General features: G+C 39.9%; 1 protein-coding gene across 3 annotated transcripts in view; it reads left to right on the top strand.

Annotated features, from left to right (window-relative positions):
• The window catches only part of CECR2 (CECR2 histone acetyl-lysine reader), a 121,116-nt gene that overhangs the window by 64,850 nt on the left and 33,509 nt on the right, over positions 1-22,757 (top strand). For all 3 annotated transcript variants that reach the window (XR_013977024.1, XR_013977025.1, XM_080971567.1), the window contains exons 2-7: positions 1,458-1,552; positions 17,394-17,577; positions 20,244-20,377; positions 21,046-21,150; positions 21,721-21,770; positions 22,580-22,749. Coding sequence is in view for 1 of the 3 variants with exons in the window: in XM_080971567.1 (XP_080827693.1) it covers positions 1,458-1,552; positions 17,394-17,577; positions 20,244-20,377; positions 21,046-21,150; positions 21,721-21,770; positions 22,580-22,749 (738 nt within the window). In the remaining 2 variants the exon portion in view is untranslated. The remainder of the gene's footprint in view (positions 1-1,457; positions 1,553-17,393; positions 17,578-20,243; positions 20,378-21,045; positions 21,151-21,720; positions 21,771-22,579; positions 22,750-22,757) is intronic.

The raw sequence follows: 22,757 nt of genomic DNA, 5'->3' as shown, positions 1-22,757 counted from the left end.
ATGAAGATTAACAGTAAACTAGCACATGTTAATTTATCTTTCGTAGAAGCAGAGGGCTCCTCTGAGGCTTCAGTCCATGCAATTTCAAGAACATTTTTACAGACTTTACAATGGACTAGAAACTTGTGCTTTTTAAAAATGAGATCCCCATGAGACTTTATAATGTGCTTAGTGCTACATTCATCAAGTTTTATTTGCTGCTCTACTAGGAGTGCCCCAATTCCCATTTCCCAAAGCTGATTCAGGAGGATACCATAGTTGATGCTATCAAAAGCCAACAAGTTCAATAAGCAAGAGCAAGGTTGCACTTCCCATGTCCTGCACTCCGCGGAGTTCATCCATCAGGGCAACAAGGGCCAACTCAGTTCCAATTCCAAGGCCTGAACCTAGATTGGAATGGATCTAAACAATCTGTATCCTCCAATAATGCTTGTACTGCCCTACCATGGTTCTTTCCATCACCTTCCCCCAAAAGCTATTTTTGCACTCTGGCCACAACCAGTCAGCCCTGCTCTGTTAGATTTAAAAAGCCAGGAGGGATAGAGGTCAGGGGGCTCATAGCTGGATGCACTACTGTCACCATGTTGTCCACATCAGCTGACTGTATAAGGTGAAACTGATCCCACAGAACATCTTCAAGATTGGCAGTGGATACTTCAGCTGGAGCTGCGACAAGTACAGAGACATGATCACTTCAAAACTGAACAACTTTACCCTCAAAATGCATATCCAGTTGGTCACACTGGGAGTCTGTAATCTCTGGAACATCCAAAATAACTCAATCAGCTGGCTACCAGAGGATGCTGTGCTAGCTGCAGAATGAGCCTTTTTTGCAGCCCACAGTGCCACATGGTAGGCGTGATTTTGCCCCCACCCCCAAAAAAAGAACCTTTATTGATTACATCAAGGTTGTGCCCTGCCTGGTGTGTCAGGAGTGATGGCCATGAAGTTTTGAGCTGTTTAACCTTTGCTTACAGGTGTTTTTTGTTTGTTTGTTTTGCAGTGAATTTAGACATCTAAAGATCAGGAAATGGAAACAGATATAGGCATGCCTACATAATAATGCAAATTATTAATCACCCCCCACCCCAGTGTTAGCTGCGGGGGGGGGGGAGTTGTTGCCAAAGTATGTTGTGCATGTTATTTTAGACTCAGCTGGAAGCCATTTTTCATTCCTAGCTCAACAATTGCCTTACTCTTGCTATCTTTGGGCATAGTGTCAGTTTCTGTGTGTGAATCAATAATAATAACTTCATACCATTTGTTTCAGGACAGTGAAATACAGATTATAAAGCAGTTAGCATGTTGGAAATACCATACAAATGATAACAATGCAAATTATATTTGTTCTGCTAGAGTTCACTGTTGGTAAGATCACATGTTGTCAATGCTCCCACCACCAGTCTGGAAGGAAAGGATTTTGGGGAAGTGTTTTTAAATGTTCTTTCTCTCATTAGGAACTTGAAGCAGCTCTTTACAGTGATGATGTGGAGTTCATCAGTGATCTGATTGCCTGTCTTCTTCAGGGTTGTTACCAGCGCAGTGACATTACGTGAGTAGTCTCATTCCATGGTTTAAATGTTTTTTGACATAAAGAGAATTAACCCAGTTGAGGTGTGATACAACTTCTGTGGAGTGCTGAAGAGATAGATGCCAGACCTGAGTCCTGAATAAGTGTCAAATGAATTCTAACAGCTTTCTATTCTAAAGTGGCTGTAGGATTACTATTTTATTCATAGCCCATCTATCATATTCAGATTCATAATTTATGCCTCAAATATTTGTCTGTTGTTGGTATGATTGGTTAAATGTGGACCTCTCATTTGATACTGCATAAAAACCTGCATGAGAAAATCCAAGGGCTGTTACTGGAGCACTGTGCAAGTTCCATTAAAACAAACAGAGGTTGTGAAACATAGGCACTTAGGATGATCTAAAGCAATAGCTCCCAAACTTTCCCCTTCACAGACTATTTGAAAATTGCTGAGGGTCTTAGTGGACAACTTTATCATTATTTTTACCATTTGTGGATTCCACAGAATTCAAATTGCAATGCAATAAAAAAACACAATATAAGAAATAAAAGAAGCATTTAAAATCAATTAAAATCAATATGAATATTTAATGCAAAGCATATGCCATCTCCTGTCTTCAACCACAATTTCGTAGACATGCATGCACCACAATTTCGTAGACATGCATGCACCACCTTCAACCACAATTTCGTAGACATGCATGCATGCTTGAGGACAACTGGTGGTCCAGACAGCACACATTCACACTGATCTGTGATTTATGACTCATGATTTTCTTCTTCACTTTGCTTCCCTTTTAGAAAGACTTTAGAGATGTGTTAAATGTGTAAAGTAAAAGTAAAATGCCCCCCATTTCTTTTAATATAATAGTACACTGATGGCCTTTGTGTACATGATAAAATATTCCCATTAGATGCTTACTTGTAACTATTCTAAAATGCAGTGAAATTTTGCAGTGTTATACAGAACAGACAGGGTGGCCTGCCCATGAGGCAAAGTGAAGACACCTTGGGCAGCGAAATGGGATGGGCCGCTGCTGCATACAGAGATGCTATGTTTGGGAAGGTCCAAAGAGAGCTGTTGCCAGTCAGTGTATACAGTACTGAACTAGATGGGCTAATAATCTGACTCAGTGCATAAGTCAATTCCTTATGCTCCTGTGTTCTTCCTAGGTAAGCCTAGCAGACACTTCTACTTGTGGCTTTAATAATGTAATTGTATAGGACCCTTAGTGCATTTGCTGATAGCCTACCTGCTTCTGGTAGATGGAATGCATTTCATTACGATGTCCTGTTATGCAACATGGGACAGAAATTGAGCACTAAATGGAATTGGTAATAACTGTGGTGATGGGCATTTTACTTGGTCGTGGGGTTTAGGAAAAGAAAATAACAGTTCATTGAGAACATTCAAGCCCCTGAGTTCTCAGCAATTTCCATTCAAGGATTTGTTGTTATTCTCATATGTGTGGGACCAGGGCTCTATATTCTAAGTCACACTCCCCTTTGAATGGCAATTTCTGGCAGAAATTGGGAGTATAAAGGGGGCTCAATCAAGAAGATTGCACTAAAGACTTTAAGCCAAGGCTGTGTGAGCTCTCATCAACATGGCAGTGTCTTAACTGTGTCTGCTTTCCCTGCCATAAATACTGTCTGCCCGTCTGAGAATGGTTTAATTTTTATATAGCGATTTACATCTATAACATGTGCCTCATTATTTATTTATATTTTCTTGCACAGCATGTAAAAATTGTTGACTGGGCTGGAACTGCTTGGCTATTGTTTTCTGTATGCCTCATGATTAAAGTACTTCTGCTAATTATAATGTACTCTAAAGTAATTTTAGAAATGGAGGCCTAGCTGAGAACCATTCTGGTGCACAATTTAAATGTACTTTGGGTTAATTTGCTTATTTGTCTTGAAGCGAAAACATGTGTCAAGTCGGTGCCACATGGCATTGGGAACCTTCCGATTTTGGCTTTTAAATCATCCTGTTTTGTTATACAGAGAAAGAAAGAGAGAGTGTATGTGTATGTGTGAGGGTGATTAAAACAGTCTTTTTAATGGGTATACCGCAAGGCAACTGTATTTTATAATCTAAAACAACTTTTTCTTCCAGGAGCGTTTTGAGGCGTCTGAAAAGATTACTGCAGCATGTGCCTTAGATATGCCCAGTACCTAGTGGTTAGAAGTGAAATGCCTACTTATCCTGTCTCTATTTAAAAATGTTATACTATTGTTCAAATTCTGTTCTGTTTAATGCAAACAGAAAAGCTCCATACTCACGGAGACTAATATGACAATACGATGTCACAGATATGTGTGACTTTCCTTGCTTTGCCTAGTAGTAGGGCTCAATTAAAGATTTCAGCAGGCACTATCCTGGCTGCTTGGTTTGGCCAAAGTTGTAAAAACTTTATGAATGAGAGAGAGGGAGGAGTAACTGTTTTTTACCAATAATTTTATCGTTTTATCCTTTTTATCCTATTGACATCAGGCACTGGAGCCTTTTCAGTTCCTGCTTAAAAACTTATTTAGGCAAGCCTATCCAGGGGGTCCCTTTACCTTATCCAGACACATAGATTTTGACATGTTTTAATCTCTTTTTAGTATACTGTTCCTTTTAATTATCTTTTAATGTTTTAATTACTTGTTTTTAACTTTTATTCATAATTTTAATATTTTTTGTAAACTACATAGAGGTTTTATGACATTCAAATGGTATATAAATTTTGTTAGACGGTGGGCTGACTGGTTGAATGGATTGATAGATAGATATTGGCAAGATATAGTTAATATAGTGAGGCCAATGTAATGCATCCTGTCTCTGGGGGCAAACTGTCCTTTCTTCTTCATGGTCTCTATGCTGGCACATTTATGAGATCTGCTCCTGGGTAGAGGAGCGTTTCAGAGTCTTCTAGAATTAAGAAACTGCTCTGAAGGTGTACTACTCCCCTCAAGTGGGGAGCCCATGTGCTAGGCACATGGCTAGAGAAGAGGGTAACCATCTTCGTGCCCACTTCTCTTTCAAACTCCACCTCAGTAGCATTGTACGCTCAACTTTTCAAACCAAGTGGGCTGCAAGAGTACTTTGACATGGAAGCTGTGGGCCACACACTGCATTATTGCCGGTCCTCATGCTGCCTTCCCAAAGTCAGCTAAGCGAGGCGCTGGGCTTTGGGAAGGAGACACAAAGTTCTGGAAGAGTACTAGAGCCCTTGTACCTCCTCCTCAAAGCTTCAAAAGCGCTAACTAGTCTTAGCCAAGGAGGCAAGAGGACTCTAGGGCCCTGGCAGAGCCCTCACGCCTCCTTCCCAAAGCTCAGCACCTCAGTTAACGGCTATGGGAAGGCAGCGCAAGGGCTGAGGGGGCATCAAATGTTGCTGAAGGCAGCCAAAAAAGACCTTGAGGGTCATATGCAGGCCTTGGGCTGCGTTTTGGAGCACCCTGCTCTAGAACTTAAGATATTTGTCTGGCCCTCTACTTGTAGTAGTGTTTTTCTTAGGGTGAATGTAGTGTGAGAGTATCATTGTGGCTGAGAAGTAAAGCAGTTCCCTATTGTCAGATACTACTGCTGTGGGTGTGGAAAGCAATCCCATATAATCAAGGCGTCTTCTGGCTGTGTGCTTTAGCAATGACCTTGCAGCTCTTCCTCCTTTCCAGTCTCCTCCTTTTAGGTAGCAGTGAAACTAGCCTGCTTCAGCTGTCATCTCTAGGTTAAGTGGCTGCATTTGCTTCTGTCAAGCTCGTACATGTGTCTGCGATGTGATCTGTTATTAGATTAGACGGCTCCCATCGGCTCTCCATTCCCCCAGCTTCCCAAGGGATTTTGTGCTGTTTCAACTTTCTTCCAATTCTATCTGTGGGAGTGCTGTTGGAGTACTTGTATCAACAGCTAACTTGCTTGGCTGTGAGATTTTAGTTACTAAAGTCTATTTGAGAATAGATTGGGGGGGGGGATATTTGTAAGTGTGCCTCTTACCTTGCTAACGGAATAGTTCTTAGAATAATAGCATTGTAGAGTTGGAAGAGACTCTGAGGGCCATCTAGTCCAACCCCCTGCAATGCAGGAATCTCAGTTAAAGCATCTATTCTTGGCTTAAACTATCTAGCACCTTCCCTTACTTAAGGTTTACTTCTCACAAACTATACATGCACTCTCATAAAATATATGTCTTGTGTCTGAAACCTGTGAGATGTGACTGTGAACATATCTGCCCCCTGCTTGAATATGCATGGAAGGAAACAGCACACTTATAGTACAATATATGTATATTTTGTACTTGAATGTAGGATTCTTACCTGGGTTGTAAGAAATGCCCCCGAGTGGACTATTTAAGAGCTGAGTACTTTTCATTAGCCACTAGATTGCACAACACTTCCTGATTGCATTGCTAGAACTGGTTTTGCTCAGAAAATTAATTTCAAATCAAGCATTGTAGTGAAACAGATGGGACTTAGGCAAAGGCTAAATTATCTTCCTAACCTCAGATTTTTTGCCCCAGTTTTACAACTTCGTATTTGAGAAAATCCAACCAAGTTATGATGAAGTGACTGAAAAAAATCACAACGATTTTATTCCAAATTCTTGGTTTTTTGTGTTGCATCTAGTGCTGATAACTTACAACTTACTCACAAGGCTTTTGTCCCTACCCAACATTTAAGTCAGGCTTGGGAATCACACATAAGAATAATCCTGCTTGATCAGACAAAAAGTCATTCTAGTACAGAACCCTGTTTCCAAAAATGGCAAGCCAGCTGCCTCTAGGAGGCCCACAAGCTTGCTGTTGCTTAGTATCTTTTGTTTTCTTTTTTTCTTTTAATGAAACCACATTAATTTAGGACAAATCCTCTTCAGAAGGCACTTGCAATAAAAATGCTAAAAGCAACTTGATATTTCAAGATACAGGCATCCCCCCCACTTGTGCGCAATTGACTCATGCGTGACTGTGTATACGTGCAGCACCAAGACGTAATCAAATAATTTAATTCAAATGGAGGGAGAGAGCTGGAGAGTCCTCGTGGCGCCTCCACGGAGCCCAAATAGGATTTCAGTGAGGGCCAAGAAGAGACTGGAGGTGCTGTGGCGCTTTGTTAATGTTGCTTAGCCCCCCTGCCTAACACTTGATGCGCACGGTAGCGCAGGAGTGGCCGTTTTCCTATGCGTCCTCCAGCTTCCTGCCGGCCCCAGAGCTTCATTTCCAGTTATGGATATTTTTGCAACAGTATTTTTGATTGAATTAGAGAGAGTGGCAAAGAAGAGCATTCCGAGGTTTTAGAGGTTGCTCCCTACTTATGAGGTTTTCACATATGTGTGGGGCGCCAGAATGTAACCCCATGTAAGTGGGGAGTTGCCTGTATTGTACTTTTTTGAATATGAATAATAGCTACCATGGCTAATAGCAGTTAGTAAATTTACTCTCCTTAATTCTTTCTAGGGAAAGTAGACAAGGTTCCTTTTCTGCACTGTCTTTGGGAGCTGACTATAGATAGGCACAGGTCCTTAGTGGAAATAGTATGCTGCATTACCTTGCTTGACTTAACTTCTTCATAGGTTCACAAGCTGTTAGAACTACGGTAGCCAGAAGGCTTCTCCTTTGGACTTCCTCCTCCCAGTAAAGATAAGCAAAGAGCTCCGTTGTGGCTGTCTGGGGTCAGGCCTGCAGCTGTAACTCAGATTAGGTTGACCTTAATCAGAAACAAGCCCTTTTTTGACAAGTCATGATAGATAGATTGCTGTAGGGGAGAGAACATTAGTTATCCCGTAGGTTTTTCTCTTTCTCTTGATACACTCCTTGCTTCTTCTGACCCTACTAATGATGTCTGAATGAGGTCATCCAAACACACATTAGACTCCTCCCCATAGTCTTCATTTATTTCTAGACAAGTTGCATTTGTGAAGAAAATATTGCCAAGTAATTTAGAATAAAGCATTAATGACCTTGGGTGTCACTGGAAAAATGTTCCCTTCTGCTGCAAAGAGAGAAACATTACACATCTTGCCCTTTCATCTTCCTGAACTTAGATTGCCCTCTCCCAGCCTAGAAGAAACTGTATAAGCAGACATCCCTATGGAAGCAGGGGTTTTTTTGTTTTGTTGTTGTTATAAAGGTAACTGCCAGTGAACAGTTTTGTCTTTTTATGGACAGCAACTTCTCCCTACTCAGTACATTTATGAGTGCACTAGAATGACCCCACCCCTAATCATATGATGCTGCATGGATAATCATGCTACCCCGGTACTGGAAAAAAATGGTGTCAAATTAATTTGTTTGCATATCTATTCAACTATGGTCAGGACTGACCCCCATTAGCTGGCCTGACCTTTGGTTTAGGTGGTAAATTGGGAAGGGTTGCAAATTTGCATGCTCTCTCCCAGCCCAGCTTCCCACCCACTTGCTCGCTTCCATTTACTTCTTTAGGAATCATTCTACTGCTTTGCCACGTGGAACTTCACATGCAGTTCTTTCCCTGTTTACACTCACCTTATGTACACCTTACGTACACTCACCATTTCATTGTAAAAAGCCTCAAAGTGGTTTACAAAAATGTAAAACAATGAAATCAAGAAAAATTTACAACCATACTTAAAAGCATACAAAAATTAAAATACCAGAACAGATTAAAATTACCTCAACTTTCTAAGCATCTGGGTAGGCTTGTCTAAATAAGAATGTTTTAGCAGGCACTGAAAAGAATTCCTTCGTGTTATTCTAGTCTTTATTATCTCTCCTGTGCAAATTAACTTTGAAAGCTTGGGGGACAGAAACATATCTTCTCCGAAAACATTGTTCACATGATGCTTTGCAAGTAGTAATCTTAATTCCCCTGATCTCAGCAGTTTTATCCATGCCATCAGCCATGGTATTCTTCTACTCCAACGTCTTTGGGAGGTTTCAGAAAATGGTGCTTGGAGGACTGTCTGCATTAGATCACATCAGATCCCACAGAGATCTGTTCTGTTCACCATTGCATGAAACTGCTGGGGAACATTGTCTGAAATTTTGGAGTGAGTTGCCAGCAGTATGCTGATGATACTTGATGCTATTTCTCCTTTCTACTTGAATCGGGTATGGAGGTTTTTCATCCTTGAACATTTGTCTGGGGTCAGTAACATTAGGGCAGATAAAAATCAAAGTTTAAGCCATACAAAACAGCTTATTATGCTGGGAAATGCCAGTTTTTTATTATGTGTTGGAAATTCTAGATGGAGTCATGCTCCCCGCAAAACAATGGCTTCCTTCAATTCACGGGTTGTGGCAATGGCTAGAAGCACCTTCTGTCAATTTGGATATGCCAGCCAAATCCCTTGAAGAGGGGGATTTGACTCCTGTGGCGCACACTCTGGTAACCTTCAGCCTACACTACTATTATGTGCTCTGGGTGGCACATTTGAGAAAGGTTTGGAAAACCCATCTCTTACAGAATATAGCAGCCAAGATAGTTATATCATATATGGGCTACAAGAACTCTTTGTAAACTCCATTGAGTGCCAAATTCAACATGCTGATACTTTTAAAATCCCTTGCTGCCTGCGGCTGGGATACTTGATAGAGTGTCTTTTCCCATTCCACGTACTGCAATAAAGTTGCAACAATTTATTTCAAGTGCCTATTACTGTAAAATAAGTGCCAACAACCAATAGGACTTTTTCTGTTATAGTTCTAGGATAATGGAACTTTTCTCCCATAAGAAATCTGTTACCATTGTCTTTTTTTTTTATTATAAGATATTTATTGAAGTTTTCAAGATATTACAAAACACACACAAAAAAAGAAAATACAAAGTAAAAATATTTAAAAACAATTCATTCCTTCCATTACTTAACCTTCATTTGCTTAGTTCCAGGACCTCCTCACACCTCCCTTTTTTGTATTCCAGTTCAATTATTTCGTTCAGCCAATCCCTCCCCTCTTTATGTATCCTAATCATTAATCATAAAGTATTGTAATTTTGGATTTTTACATATTAATAATCCATTTTATCATATTCCTTGTTCAGCTAAAGTTCACTTAGTTTCTATCCAACATCATTCTAGCATTCATTAATTTTACAATATTTCTGTAGATAGTCTTTAAACCTTTTCCAATCTTCCTCCATCGACTCTTCTCCCTGGTCTCGGATTCTGCCAGTCATTTCCGCCAATTCCATATAGTCCATCACCTTCACCTGCCATTCTTCCAAGGTGGGTAGATCTTGTGTCTTCCAATACTTTGCAATGAGTATTCTTGCTGCTGTTGTGGCATACATAAAGAAAGTTCTGTCCCTCTTTGGCACCAATTGGCCGACTATGCCCAAGAGAAAGGCCTCTGGTTTCTTCAAGAAGGTATATTTAAATACCTTTTTCAATTCATTATATATCATCTCCCAGAAAGCCTTAATCTTTGGGCACGTCCACCAAAGGTGAAAGAAAGTACCTTCATTCTCTTTACATTTCCAACATTTATTATTGGGCGCATGGTAAATTTTTGCAAGCTTGACTGGTGTCATGTACCACCTGTATATCATTTTCATAATATTCTCTCTTAGGGCATTACATGCCGTAAATTTCATGCCTGTGGTCCACAACTGTTCCCAGTCAGCAAACATAATGTTATATCCTAGATCTTGTGCCCATTTAATCATAGCAGATTTCACAGTTTCATCCTGAGTATTCCATTTCAACAACAAGTTATACATTTTTGACAAAATCTTAGTATTGGGTTCTAACAATTCTGTTTCCAATTTTGATTTTTCCACCTGGAAGCCAATTTTCTTATCCAGATTATATGCCTCCATTATCTGATAATAGTGAAGCCAGTCTCGCACTTTATCTTTTAATTTTTCAAAACTCTGCAATTTCAATTTGTCTCCTTCTTGTTCCAAAATTTCCCAATATTTCGGCCATTTGGCCTCCATGTTGAGCCTTTTCTGAGCCTTTGCTTCCATCGGTGACAGCCACCTAGGGGTTTTATTTTCCAATAAGTCCTTATATCTTATCCAGACATTTAACAATGCTTTCCTGACAATATGGTTTTTAAATGCTTTATGTGCTTTGACCTTGTCATACCACAAATATGCGTGCCACCCAAAAACATTGTTGAAACCTTCTAAATCCAAAATGTCTGTGTTCTCAAGAAGCAGCCATTCTTTCAACCAGCAGAATGCTGCTGATTCATAATAAAGTTTGAGGTCTGGCAGGGCAAATCCACCTCTATCCTTTGCATCGGTTAATATTTTAAATTTTATTCTGGGCTTTTTGCCCTGCCAGACAAATTTAGAAATGTCTGTCTGCCACTTCTTGAAACAGTCCATTTTGTCCACAATTTGCAATGATTGAAACAAAAATAACATTCTTGGCAATACATTCATCTTTATAACAGCAATTTGGCCTAGCAAGGAAAGCTTCAAGTTTGGCCATATCTCTAAATCCTTTTTCACTTCTGACCAACATTTCTCATAATTGTCTTTAAATAGGTTTAAGTTCTTAGCAGTCATGTTAACCCCCAGAAATCTGTTACCATTGTCAAGGCACTTGGCAAGTTTAAGTGAACCTTGAAGACTTTTTTTAAAATTCAGATTAGCTTTTAGTAGTAGTAGTAGTAGTAGTAGTAGTAATGATGATGATGATGATGATATATTATTTATACCCCGCCCATCTGGTTGGGTTTCCCCAGCCACTCTGGGTGGCTTCCAACAGAATATTAAAATACAATAGTCAATTAAATATTAAAAGCTTCCCTAAACAGGGCTGCCTTCAGATGTCTTCTAAAAGTCTGGTAGTTGTTTTTCTCTTTGACATCTGGTGGGAGGGTGTTCCACAGGGCGGGTGCCGCTACTGAGAAGGCCCTCTGCCGGGTTCCCTGTAACTTGGCTTCTCACAGCGAGGGAACTGCCAGAAGGCCCTCTGCACTGGACCTCAGTGTCCAGGCAGAATGATGGGGGTGGAGACGCTCCTTCAGGTATACTGGACTGAGGCCGTTTAGGGCTTTAAAGGTCAGCACCAACACTTTGAATTATGCTTGGAAACGTACTGGGAGCCAATGTAGGTCTTTCAAGACTGGTGTTATGTGGTCTCAGCGGCTGCTCCCAGTCACCAGTCTAGCTGCTGCATTCTGGATTAGTTATAGTTTCTGGGTAGTTGTAGTTTTAGCTGCTGAATCTATCAAAGCTACAATTGCTTCTTTGCCATTACAGTTGAAAATACATACTTACTTTGATAGTTGTTTTCATTGATTTTATTACTGTTATTTTTCCCCACCTTGGGAATATTTTATGGAAATAACTTTTCTAAAGTCAATAAATAAATGTGTTCAGAATAGGCCTTGTGTATGAAACTATTTAATAGAAATAGTCTTGCCAGTTTTACTTTCAAAATGTCAGCTAGCAAGTGTTCTTCCAGAATGCTGATAGCTTTAGCCAGGTAACCTCTACAGGATACCTGGATGTATTTGCCTTTCTTTGTCGCAGTGTAAACAAAGTGCAGAACAACCATCTTTTTCTTCCAGTATGATGCCCCCCCCCTTTCCCTTTATGAAAGCGTCATGGTGCTTCTGCTTATTTACACCATTGCTTTCTTGTAATGCAATTTCTTTCTTTGTTTCTCTTTCTTTCTTTTTTAAAATCTCAATAGTGATATTCAAAAGCAAGGATAAAAAATAATATTTGTTTGGGAAAGCAAATGGTTAGGCTCGTTTGGGAAAATGACTTACCACAGAAGGAAAGATAAAGTTGAAGTTTGAGGGTAGCTGGAAATTCTGTCAAACATCTGGTTCCCATTTCAGGTTCTCATTATAGCCTGAATCAAAGCAACAACCATTCAGTGGTAGTCTACATAAATTGACAAGAGAACCTGGAGTGCTCTGCTAAGAACAGAGGCTCATTGCGGCTTATGTGGGGCAGAAGGGCGGAAGCTTCTGGTTTTAACCACTTATGTAAAAGTCAAACTGAAATACCCAAGATGATTGGTTGAGTCAACAGACTCTTCTCCCTGGGGGAAATGGGAATTAAATGCTCATATCCTAGCCATCTTCCGGAAATGGGAAATTTCATGGCTAAATATGTTTGTTTCAACAGCAAGAAGAAATGGAAAAAAAGAAAAGAACAACCACTGAGGTTTTCTTGCCTATTTTCAATCATGTCACCCAACATACACATTCTCAGATATTTGCTACTGCACATACAAGGAGCATATGAATTTTGCTTCTGTTAGCCAGTCTGAAATGCTCTGATTCATCAGGATTCAAGTGTTAGTAATTTGCTGAGGACACCCATTTCTATTCGTTTCTCAACAACCATATTGTTTAGGACTGGAAGGTTTAACTCAACCTTTCACAACCTAGTGCCTTACAAATATTGTATTACAATGCCTATCGATCATAGCTTTGCTGGCTGGGGCTGATGGGTATCTGAAACTCTTGAGGGCACTGTTTCAAGTGGTACTAATTATCACCAAGTTGGGGGAGGCTGCTTTAATTGATCAGACAAAGCAGATTCACACACACATTACATAGCAGTATAAACACTTTTGATATTGCATATATACATAAGGAATGACGCCAACCATGGATCCCTATAATTACTATATGATCCCTCTCACTGAAAACATATTAGGTATGCATACATAGTGATTTTTAGGCATACAATGTGAAATATGTTAATTGGCTCTAAAAAAATTTAAAGTTTTAATCAGTTATCTCTTCTTCAATTGGTTGATGTTGGTGAAAAATTCTTGGAAATACCTTCCTGCTGTGAAGTATGCGCTACTCAGTTTGCACCAGATTTGATTGATTCATCTTAATAATGGATTTTCTTTCAGTTTCTGTCAAAAATTAGCAAAAAGTTGTGCCAGGCTGTAAAGTAATTCATATTTCCCCCTTCAGAGTCTTTAAAAAAGCCCCTTGATGGGTTTTATAACATGTATTTAATTAAGTTTTAAAAGCTAGACTCTTTTTTAAATAAATCTTTTCATCAGCCCAAACACAAGCTAACAGTTCACAACTTGATAAACTTTGCTGCTTTCCAAACATGTTCTTAATGTAGAACTGGGGAAAAAAATATGCTCAGATAATGCATTTCAAATCCAGTTCTCAATTATGACAGAGAAAAACAAACAAAACAGGCTGAAGAATTATTTCTTAGTTAGGTTTCCATTATGACAGTCTTACTGAATGTTAATGATAATCTTAAATGGTCAATGGTTTCTGAGAGGGGTGTGTGTCATCAATCATTTAGTGATTGGAACTTGGAGGAAATCTGGGCCAGGAGTCTCTTAATAGGATTGTTGATGTCAGCAGTTTCAGGGAATGATAAATCATTGAATGTTTATATGTGAGCCAGTCATAAAAGTAATTGTTTGACTCCACAAGCATGTCTGTGATGTTTGGGTTTTTTGTGGTGCTTTGTTCAGTACAGTGGTACCTCGGGTTACAGACGCTTCAGGTTACAGACTCTGATAACCCAGAAATAGTACCTCGGGTTAAGAACTTTGCTTCAGGATGAGAACAGAAATCATGCTCTGGCGGCGCAGCGGGAGCAGGAGGCCCCATTAGCTAAAGTGGTACTTCAGGTTAAGAATAGTTTCAGTTTAAGAACGGACTGTAGCTTCCAGAGTAGCTTCCAGTGGTGTAGCTTCCAGAGTACTGCGCTGGAGACTCACTCTGATTGGCTGTGGGTACAGCTAGCCAGAGAGCTGGAGACAGCTCTTGGTAGGGGGTGGAGAGCAGGTGTAAATTGGTTTCCTGGCATTCAGCTGGATAGGAGTATAGCCCAGGGGCATAGCACTGGGGGGGGGGGCTGCTGGGGCGATGGCACCGGGCACATTTTTCTGGGAGGGCAGTGGCAGGGCAGCATGAGGAGGACACAAAAGGCACACGCCCTTCCAATCAATCCGATCAGACTCATTGAAAGGAGGGTGCATGCCTGCCCTGTTGCATCCTCCTCACATTGCTCTCTGCGCCCTTGGCGTGCCCATGCCACCCGCCCCAGGCACCATGAAGACATGTTCTGCCACTGGTATAGCCTCTACACTGTGTGTAGCACCCACCCTGTGGAAAATGTCTACAGCCAGAGAAGGAAGTCTCTAAACTAGGTGATAGATTAAAAGACAGTGACTAATGTCATTTAAAAATATACATACAAGTGAGAACTGGGAAGCTGAACTGGAGAAGTGGAGTTGTAAGGGAACACTCTACTTGGGTCTAAATTCAGTATGCAGGGGATAGATCTTCCAGAGAGTGAGACAAATATTCTGAAACCAGTTGGGAATGGTGTGGTGATCCCGTAGTCTATTATACTAATAGAGGAGCCTCAGGAGCGAGATTTATAGAAAGGAAACTGACAAAAAGTACCAACTCATTTCAGAACCAAAGTATTAACACCTCAGCTATAACATCTGTGCAATTAGTTCATTAAGGAACAAAGCAAATATTTGCTACATATTTACCATCTTGTTTAAAAGCTTGTAACATCCACTGAATTTAATATATGTAAGTGTACTGTTTCTTGAAAGAATTCTATCTCCAGACACATCTTTTGCTTTACATGTTTTGTTGCAAAATTATTATTTTTTTAAAAAATCTTTTTCCTGTTTCACTTCCCTAAGTCTCCAAGTACCAAGATCTTTCTTAAAAAAGCAAAAAATAGCCAATAGTGAGAGGGGGCACACATCACTATGCTGCCCTACTGGTGCTGTTGCATGAGACGGGGATGGGTCAGGTTGGTGGTGATTGCCTTGCACCACAACCTCACCCCCCAGCCCTGTTCTGATGAATACAGCCACTGCTGCAGCCACACTGTCACCACAGCTTACAGGATCACTTAGGGTGCATATCTGCAGTATCCTGAAGGATATGCAGAGTTCAGCAAATGTGGTTGCCAACTAACCTCCACATAAAGTCTAGTCTATAACAGCAGTTTGATCTGCAGAAATCTGTCAAGCTTTTCATGCCTTGAGAAGGGCATTGTCGCCTGCTTCTGTCTGTAGATCAAGGTGCTGTTAAAGGCATAGGGAATCAGTAAAATAATTGTCAACCCTATCTGCAAGTGAACCATACCATTTTCTGTGAAGAAAGGGTTTGCATTGTTTCTAAGGGCTGAGCAGTGGGCTGAGGGAAGTTTCTAGTTGAGAGGAAATGCTGGTACAGTGATCATCAGATTCTAAGTATGAACATCTGCTGAGCTGCCTCAAGGGAAGATTGTTTCTTATTAATTGTTTCTTATAAAGCTATCATATCCAGAATTTCATTCTTGGTGTCATGATACTTAGCAGGGTGGAAGAAAATGCAAAGAAAATAAAACGCTTTCTGAATTCTTTGGGTTAACTACAGAGGGAATCATGTAATTCCCCTGTCTCCTTTACATAACTGTACAGTGGTATCTCAGGTTACAAACACCTTGGGTTACAAACACTTTGGGTTACAGACTCCGCTAACCCAGAAGTAGTACCTTGGGTTAAGAACTTTACCTCAGGATGAGAACAGAAATCGTGCGCCGGTGGCAGCGGGAGGCCTCATTAGCTAAAGTGGTACCTCAGGTTAAGAACGATTTCAGGTTAAGAACGGACCTCCGGAATGAATTAAGTTTGTAACCAGAGGTACCACTGTACATGGTTCAGTTTTTAGTTACTTGAGATTGTTTGAGTGAAAAAAAATCAGAATTTTTTAATTTATATTATTTTTATAGACAGCTAATACTAAACAAACAAACAAACAAACAAACAAACAAACAGTGTGCAGCATATTAAAAATTGTGGAAGGAAGGGTGTGTTTTCTTGCCTTCTCTGTAATAACAAACCTAAACCCCTGCTGCCACCAACATGCTTATTTCATTTATTCCTCTGGATTCTTAATTACCAGTAACCAGGTAGCTGTAGGGTAAATGTGTGGTACAAAACTAGTCAGTTGTTGTTGTTACAGTTCATTAACCACCTTCACCCCAAGTTCCCAGGATTGGTTACAACAATTAGTACAACTTTAATATTAAAACGTAGTATTACACATTATGGGGTTTCAAAATTTTAAAACAATTTATTTGCCCTGACATGACTTGGCTGGATGTTTTGGGCAAGCCTTCACCTGACATTGTATGTCACATCATATAACCAGCTGGTTTGGGGGTATTTGGGAAGCAATGAGCACAAAGCTGAGCAAGCCCTTTGATCTTCCCCATACCTGCAGACCAGCTTTGTCAGGTGTCTGTCAGATGATTAACAAGTGACTGGCCCTGCCCACTTGTCAAAGTTGGCCCAAAGGGTGGAAGGAGATAAAGATGTGACTTGCTGGACCAAAAAGGTTTCCTACTCCTGTTCTGATACATATAGCACTACACTATATGTCTGGATTGCCAATGTTTTATGGATGTTTTATTTATTTATCTTTTATGACATTGTTGTCTAAACTATGCCAATAAATGCTGAATTCGATTTAAATTTGATTTACATATAAAACTTTCTGATTCAATATATTAATGGAAAATTCATGGGGGCTGCTAGACTACCCTCTCTTAGTTGCTTCTTTTAAGGACAAATACTCTAGCAGTCTGATAAATGTAGTCCATTACCCTTGTACCACTTTTTAAAAAGCTGTTCTTTTACCAATCTTACGGAATTTTCTACATGTATGCCTTTATGGGAATCATTATTTTTAAAAATCATTGTAAAAAAAAATTTATACAAAAGAATAACTCCTAACTATTGTCCTATTTGATATAAATTGTTTTGTGAGATGAGCAGAACATGTAAGCCTAACCACATGCAAGGAACTGGACCAGTTTTGAAGTGCCTGTTTGCCAAAACAGAATTTTTATATATGTCAGCTATTTAAAGATGAATTCCTCATCAGGCTGTGTAAGGTACTTTATGAACATATGTTCTTTTTATTAGGTCTCAGACATTTCATGGCTACCTGGAGGACATTATCAACTATCGCTGGGAACTGGAGGAAGGGAAGCCTAATCCCTTACGAGAATCTACTTTCCAAGAGCTACCCTTGCGCACTCGTGTGGAGATCCTGCACCGCCTTTGTGATTACCGACTTGATGCTGATGATGTCTTTGACCTACTCAAGGTGTGTTGGGTGGTGACAGATGTTGGATAGGAAACTGGAAAGTGGAATGGTACACACTTTCCACTAAGAAGTTAACACTTTGTGTTCATAGGTACATTCTATATCACTTTTTGTTACTAAGCTCATTTAAAAGGTGGCTTAATTTGTTAGATTGTTTGATGTCTTTAGTCTTCCCAAACTGGACAACCTGAAGAAACAAGTGTATGAAATTGGATATTGCTCTCTGGTATCTTTGATTTACTGATGCCTCGTGTGCATTTTTTCAGTGAATCAGTGTTCTGTGTTAAAGAAGGCTCATTGGTGGTTGTGGAAATATTGAGAAGCTATCCGAGTTTTAATAGATTAATGTCAGGTAGGAAGTATTCTGGACTACAACTTCATGCATTCCCTTGTTGTTGTTTGATTGCCAGACTAAGCATCAACACGTGGGAACTTTTTGTTTGCAACACTATACTGTCTCTAGCTGTAATTTATTTTTCGTTCCTTTTTTGTTGTTGTTGGGAGTTATTTACACACACTTCTGCATAGTGTCTTCACAAGGCATTTGCTAATTTTGAAAACCACAGGTAGTAGTAAATCTGAGTTGTGTTGGAGAGACTGCTCCCTTACTATGCTTGGTTGATAGGCATTGGTATGTGCATGTGGTCATAGAACCCAGCCTTTGTTAGATACAGTGGTTACTGTGAATGCCAACAGCAGCTGTGTTGTGTTACTAGTTAAGAGAGGCTAGGTATTTTTATTGTTCTTTGCATAAAATGTGGCCCTCAAGTTGCAAGTGTTAATCATAATTAAAATAACTGTAAGGAATGTATAGCATTTTAAGGAAAGTTAGTATCTTTTCTTGTTGTCTTTTAAAAATAAATATAGTTTTATTGATTTCCAATATATAATAATTACAAAAGGGAGGGTTACGCCCTCCTTCCAGTACGGATCATCCTATTTAAGTTTGCCAAAGTCCAATCTGTGATTTCATTGCTTTCCATTTTTCAGGGTTATCAGTAAAGTATTTTTTTAAAGGATGCCACATTCAACAAAATTGTCTGTGTCATTTCTGTTACTCAATGTATGTAACCTATTTGTTGATATTTTTAAATGCTTTATTGACATTGCTGAGGCTTACGGATGGCCATTTACTGTGAGGTGTCTGCTTATAATCTCATAGTGACTAAATCCAGACCATGATTTGGGGGATCGTGAAATAAGCATTATATTAATGTGTTCCTCCATGTGCAGGCTTATTTATTTTTCTTTTAAAATGAAAAGCAAGTTTTTTCTATAAAGCGTGATGTCAGAAACCGTTGTTTGATCCTGGTCTGAGAGACTGACTAAAACCACACTTTGTCAGATCAGATGTAGCTGGAGGTTTTTTGCCCTGAGTGAAGCTTCCAGAGGGGCACCATTGAGGCTCCCATTGAGGATCCGTGTGTGTGTACACACAAATGCCCTCCCCCCACTGGGTTTTTTGACATGGGTGAAATAAAGCCTAGTTTTGCCCCTGCAAAATGAGCATGTACAACACTAAGCCATGATCCAAAAAGTGGTTTGTAGGATTGTCTGAATGTAGCCAGTGTGGATTTGCAACACAGTGTGAAATGTACATATATGTGAGGTGGTAGAGGAGCTGTAAAGCCTGCCTCACCACGTGGCTTGTTACCACAGATAGAGGGTGAGTTTATCAGCCAACCATCATAACCACAGGTGAAAACATTTTTAGAAGTATCCCACTCAATTAATCCATTTGAATGTCATTACACTGGAATAAATTATCTCATGTCATTTTTTCAGTAAGTATCTATGACCAAGTAATTTTTTCAGTAAGTATCTATGACTGAATCAGGAATTCAGTTTTGCAATCAGGTTGTTTCCAAAAAAAGTTCAAGGATGACCGGTTTCATGCATAATGCCGCTTTAGAAATAATCCCCGGAACAGTGTTTGCAGGCAACCATTATATCAGACAAGGTCCTTTCATTGCTGCTTGAAGGGAGACGTTCAGCAGGTGTGACTTCTCTTGTTACTGCAATACTGTGGTAGAAGATGCACCTGCTTGCGGCTGAAGCCAAGTATGGTCTTTGTGGAACTTTAGAATTTTGGCATTTGAGGAGGGAGAGCCCACCTGCTGTTTTGCTATGAAAGGTATAAGAGGCCACTTTGGGTTTGGCTTTAGCAAGCTTTAATTAGCCTTTCTCGTGAATATATTTGTAGCGCACAAATCTCACAGTGAATTGACACATCTGACCATTTTTTGGCAAGATAAAGTTTGACTGTGTACACCACCTCTGGTGGGTACAGTCAGGGTTTTAAGATGGGTGCAACAAATGCAGCAGTGATACTGAACAGCAGAAAAATGTGCTGGGCCAACAGAAGGTGGATATATTGGTTGAATCAAATGTTGTGTGCAAAACTGTTATATGATTGTTTCATGCTGCATAAAAAGCTACTCAGTGTTATTTGTCCATCTTTGTTAGGTTCACAAAAGAGGGCATTGTCAAAATGAAGTGACCATGAAGAACTTATATTTAGCCAAGAAAGGACGGCTTATTTTTTCAAACACGTTACAGGCTGCCCAGAACCCCAGAGATGCCTGTACTTTAAACAGTATTAGTGGACAAGTGTTGGTGGTTGGTTTTCCACCGTTGTCTTTTTGTATATTTGCTTTCAAATACAGGGTTTGGATGCAGATAGCCTTCGGGTGGAACCGCTGGGTGAGGATGGCAACGGTGCCCTCTACTGGTATTTCTATGGCACTCGTATGTACAAAGAGGAACCCATGAAACCAAATGGAGAAATGCCTTCAGACAGGTACAAACTTACCTTTGTAGCAAGGAGAAGGTGGATGAGAGTCCCACAAAGGAGCAAATTTATGAAAGGAATAGTGATCGGAGGACCACTGCAAGGGCTACAAAATCAACAAGTTTACTTATTTCCTCTTAATTACAAAATATGCAGAGTTTTCAGAGTATTTTATTGTTTTTATTCTGTTTGCCTTCAAAAGCCCCTTCAAAAGCCTTCTGAGATAGGCAGCTGTTGTTCCCATTTTACAGGCTGGGAAGTGAAGCTAAGAAAGTGACTGCTTCAAGGTCTCACAAGGAATCCATTACAAAGATGGTACTTGGGAATTAGAGAAAATTCTACTCTAGGCATTATACCAGAGTGGTTCTTGTATAGGGCAGCTAAAATCAAGTACAGCCTTGCAGATCTTAAGAATTCTGCCACTTGAGACACATTTTGCCACACTTACTTACTACCTGCTGGAAAAAGAGTCATGCCCACTGTTGGATTAATTTCCCAAGTAGCTGTGCCCTTCTCTTCTGTTACCCTCCTTGGAACGAATCTCTTTCCTAGCTTGACTCCTAGCAGCTGTTTCAGTGCTTCTTATGGTCACTGCTGCTCTCTTGTTACCCTCCTGCTCTTGCCAACTGCTACTATCATATTCTGTAGCTATTCTGTAACTTTTCAATGTGTTCTAGGGGATGTGGGATACAGACAAGCACTCAAAACATTCCTGGAAAAATAGTAAAAAGACGAGGGCGACCTCCAAAACGAAAGAAACTACTGGAGGAGAATCTCTTAAGGTAAAGAAATGCCATGTTTGAAATATTAACCAAAGATAATCAAATGCATGTGTTTGTGTAGTGTCATCTGAGTACATGATGCTTTACAGAGTAGAGGAGCTTACAATCTATATGTTGACAGTAATGAAAATGAAGGGGATGGTGAAAAGGTTGTGGCATAAGTAACAGGGGATGAATGTGAACAAGTCTTGTTGAATATAAAGCCTTCTGAAGGGGACCTGAATTCAAATTGAACTTTATGACCATATGTAGCCTATGATTTGCCTTCTAATGCTAAAACTGAGCTACATCAATATCTACCAAGTGCTGTGACATTTCAGTGGCAGTATTTGTTTCATTCTAGCAGTGAATGTATTACTTGCTTAAATTTGCTTTATAGCTTAGCTGGTAGAGCATGAGACTCTTAATCTCAGGGTTGTATGTTCAAGCCCCTTGTTGGACAAAAGATTCCTCCATTGCAGGGGGTTGGAGTAGATGGCCCTTGTGGTCCCTTCCAGCTCTGCAACTCTACAGTTCTATGATTCTATATCATTTCCTAACAATACTGTTTATTTTATTTGTTGCTCATAGAGAGAAGGCAGAAGAAAACGCACTTGTGTGTGAGTCACAGATGAGAAATGGTAAGGGGACATTATGGACCATAGTTAATTTTTTTAATACTGGATGGAGGGCTTCCTGATAATCCTTTCTCTTTTGTCAAATTCATTCTAAACAGATAGGGAACAAGAGGCCTGCTTGTATTAATTAGAATTTCATTTGTACAGTTCTCTCTGTATTTAAAGTAATGGCAGTCGAGTCTGAATGCTTTCTTTAGATGCTTCCCACTTTACTTTCTTGTTGGAATTGTCTGTATTTATGCTTTTTCATATTTAACCTTCAAGAAACTCACACCCTTCTTGGCTTTATTTCTAACCATGGGATTTCATCCAGTAGTTTCTTAAGCCTTTTGAAATCAGTGCAGAGTGCATATGTAAATTCACTCAGCGTTCCCTTGCCTCTGTATAATGAAACCCAAGAGGACATGGCCACTTTCTCCCAATGTTCCCAGTACTTCTACCTCATTGATCAGTTCCTTCCTGTTGATGAGGACCAGGTCCAAAATAAATGATCCCTTTGTTGCTTCTTCTACCTTCTGGAAAATGAAATCGTCAGCAAGGCAATGGAGGAATTCATTGGACCTTAATGATATCTGTGATATCATGGCAGAGTTTGGGTTCAGACAGATATTAGTGTAGTTGAAGTCTCTCAACTCAGCTCTCCTTTTTGAATGTTTGGTCATCTGTCCTAGGAAGCCACCATCCCATTCCTCATACAAAATTAACACACTTGTGTTACTTGTGGCTTATTGGTACATGTTAGGTCATGTGATACCTGTCATATTAGTGCTTATGCTCTCATTGCTTAGCATTTTTACTTTATTTTGTCAAAGGTTCTCAAGGACCAGGTCATGGAACATGGTGGCTGCTATGTCAGACAGAAGAGGAGTGGAAGCAGGTCACAGAGAGCTTCCGAGAGAGAACATCTTTAAGAGAGAGGCAGCTTTACAAGCTCCTGAGTGAAGATTTCCTGCCAGAGATCTGCAACATGATTGCACAAAAGGTAAGAAG

Source organism: Podarcis pityusensis (assembly GCF_964106645.2).
Source record: "Podarcis pityusensis genome assembly, chromosome: 10".
Taxonomy (NCBI): Eukaryota; Metazoa; Chordata; class Lepidosauria; order Squamata; family Lacertidae; genus Podarcis; species Podarcis pityusensis.
Note: the sequence above shows the minus strand (reverse complement) of the source record. Positions and strands in the feature narration are given on the sequence as shown.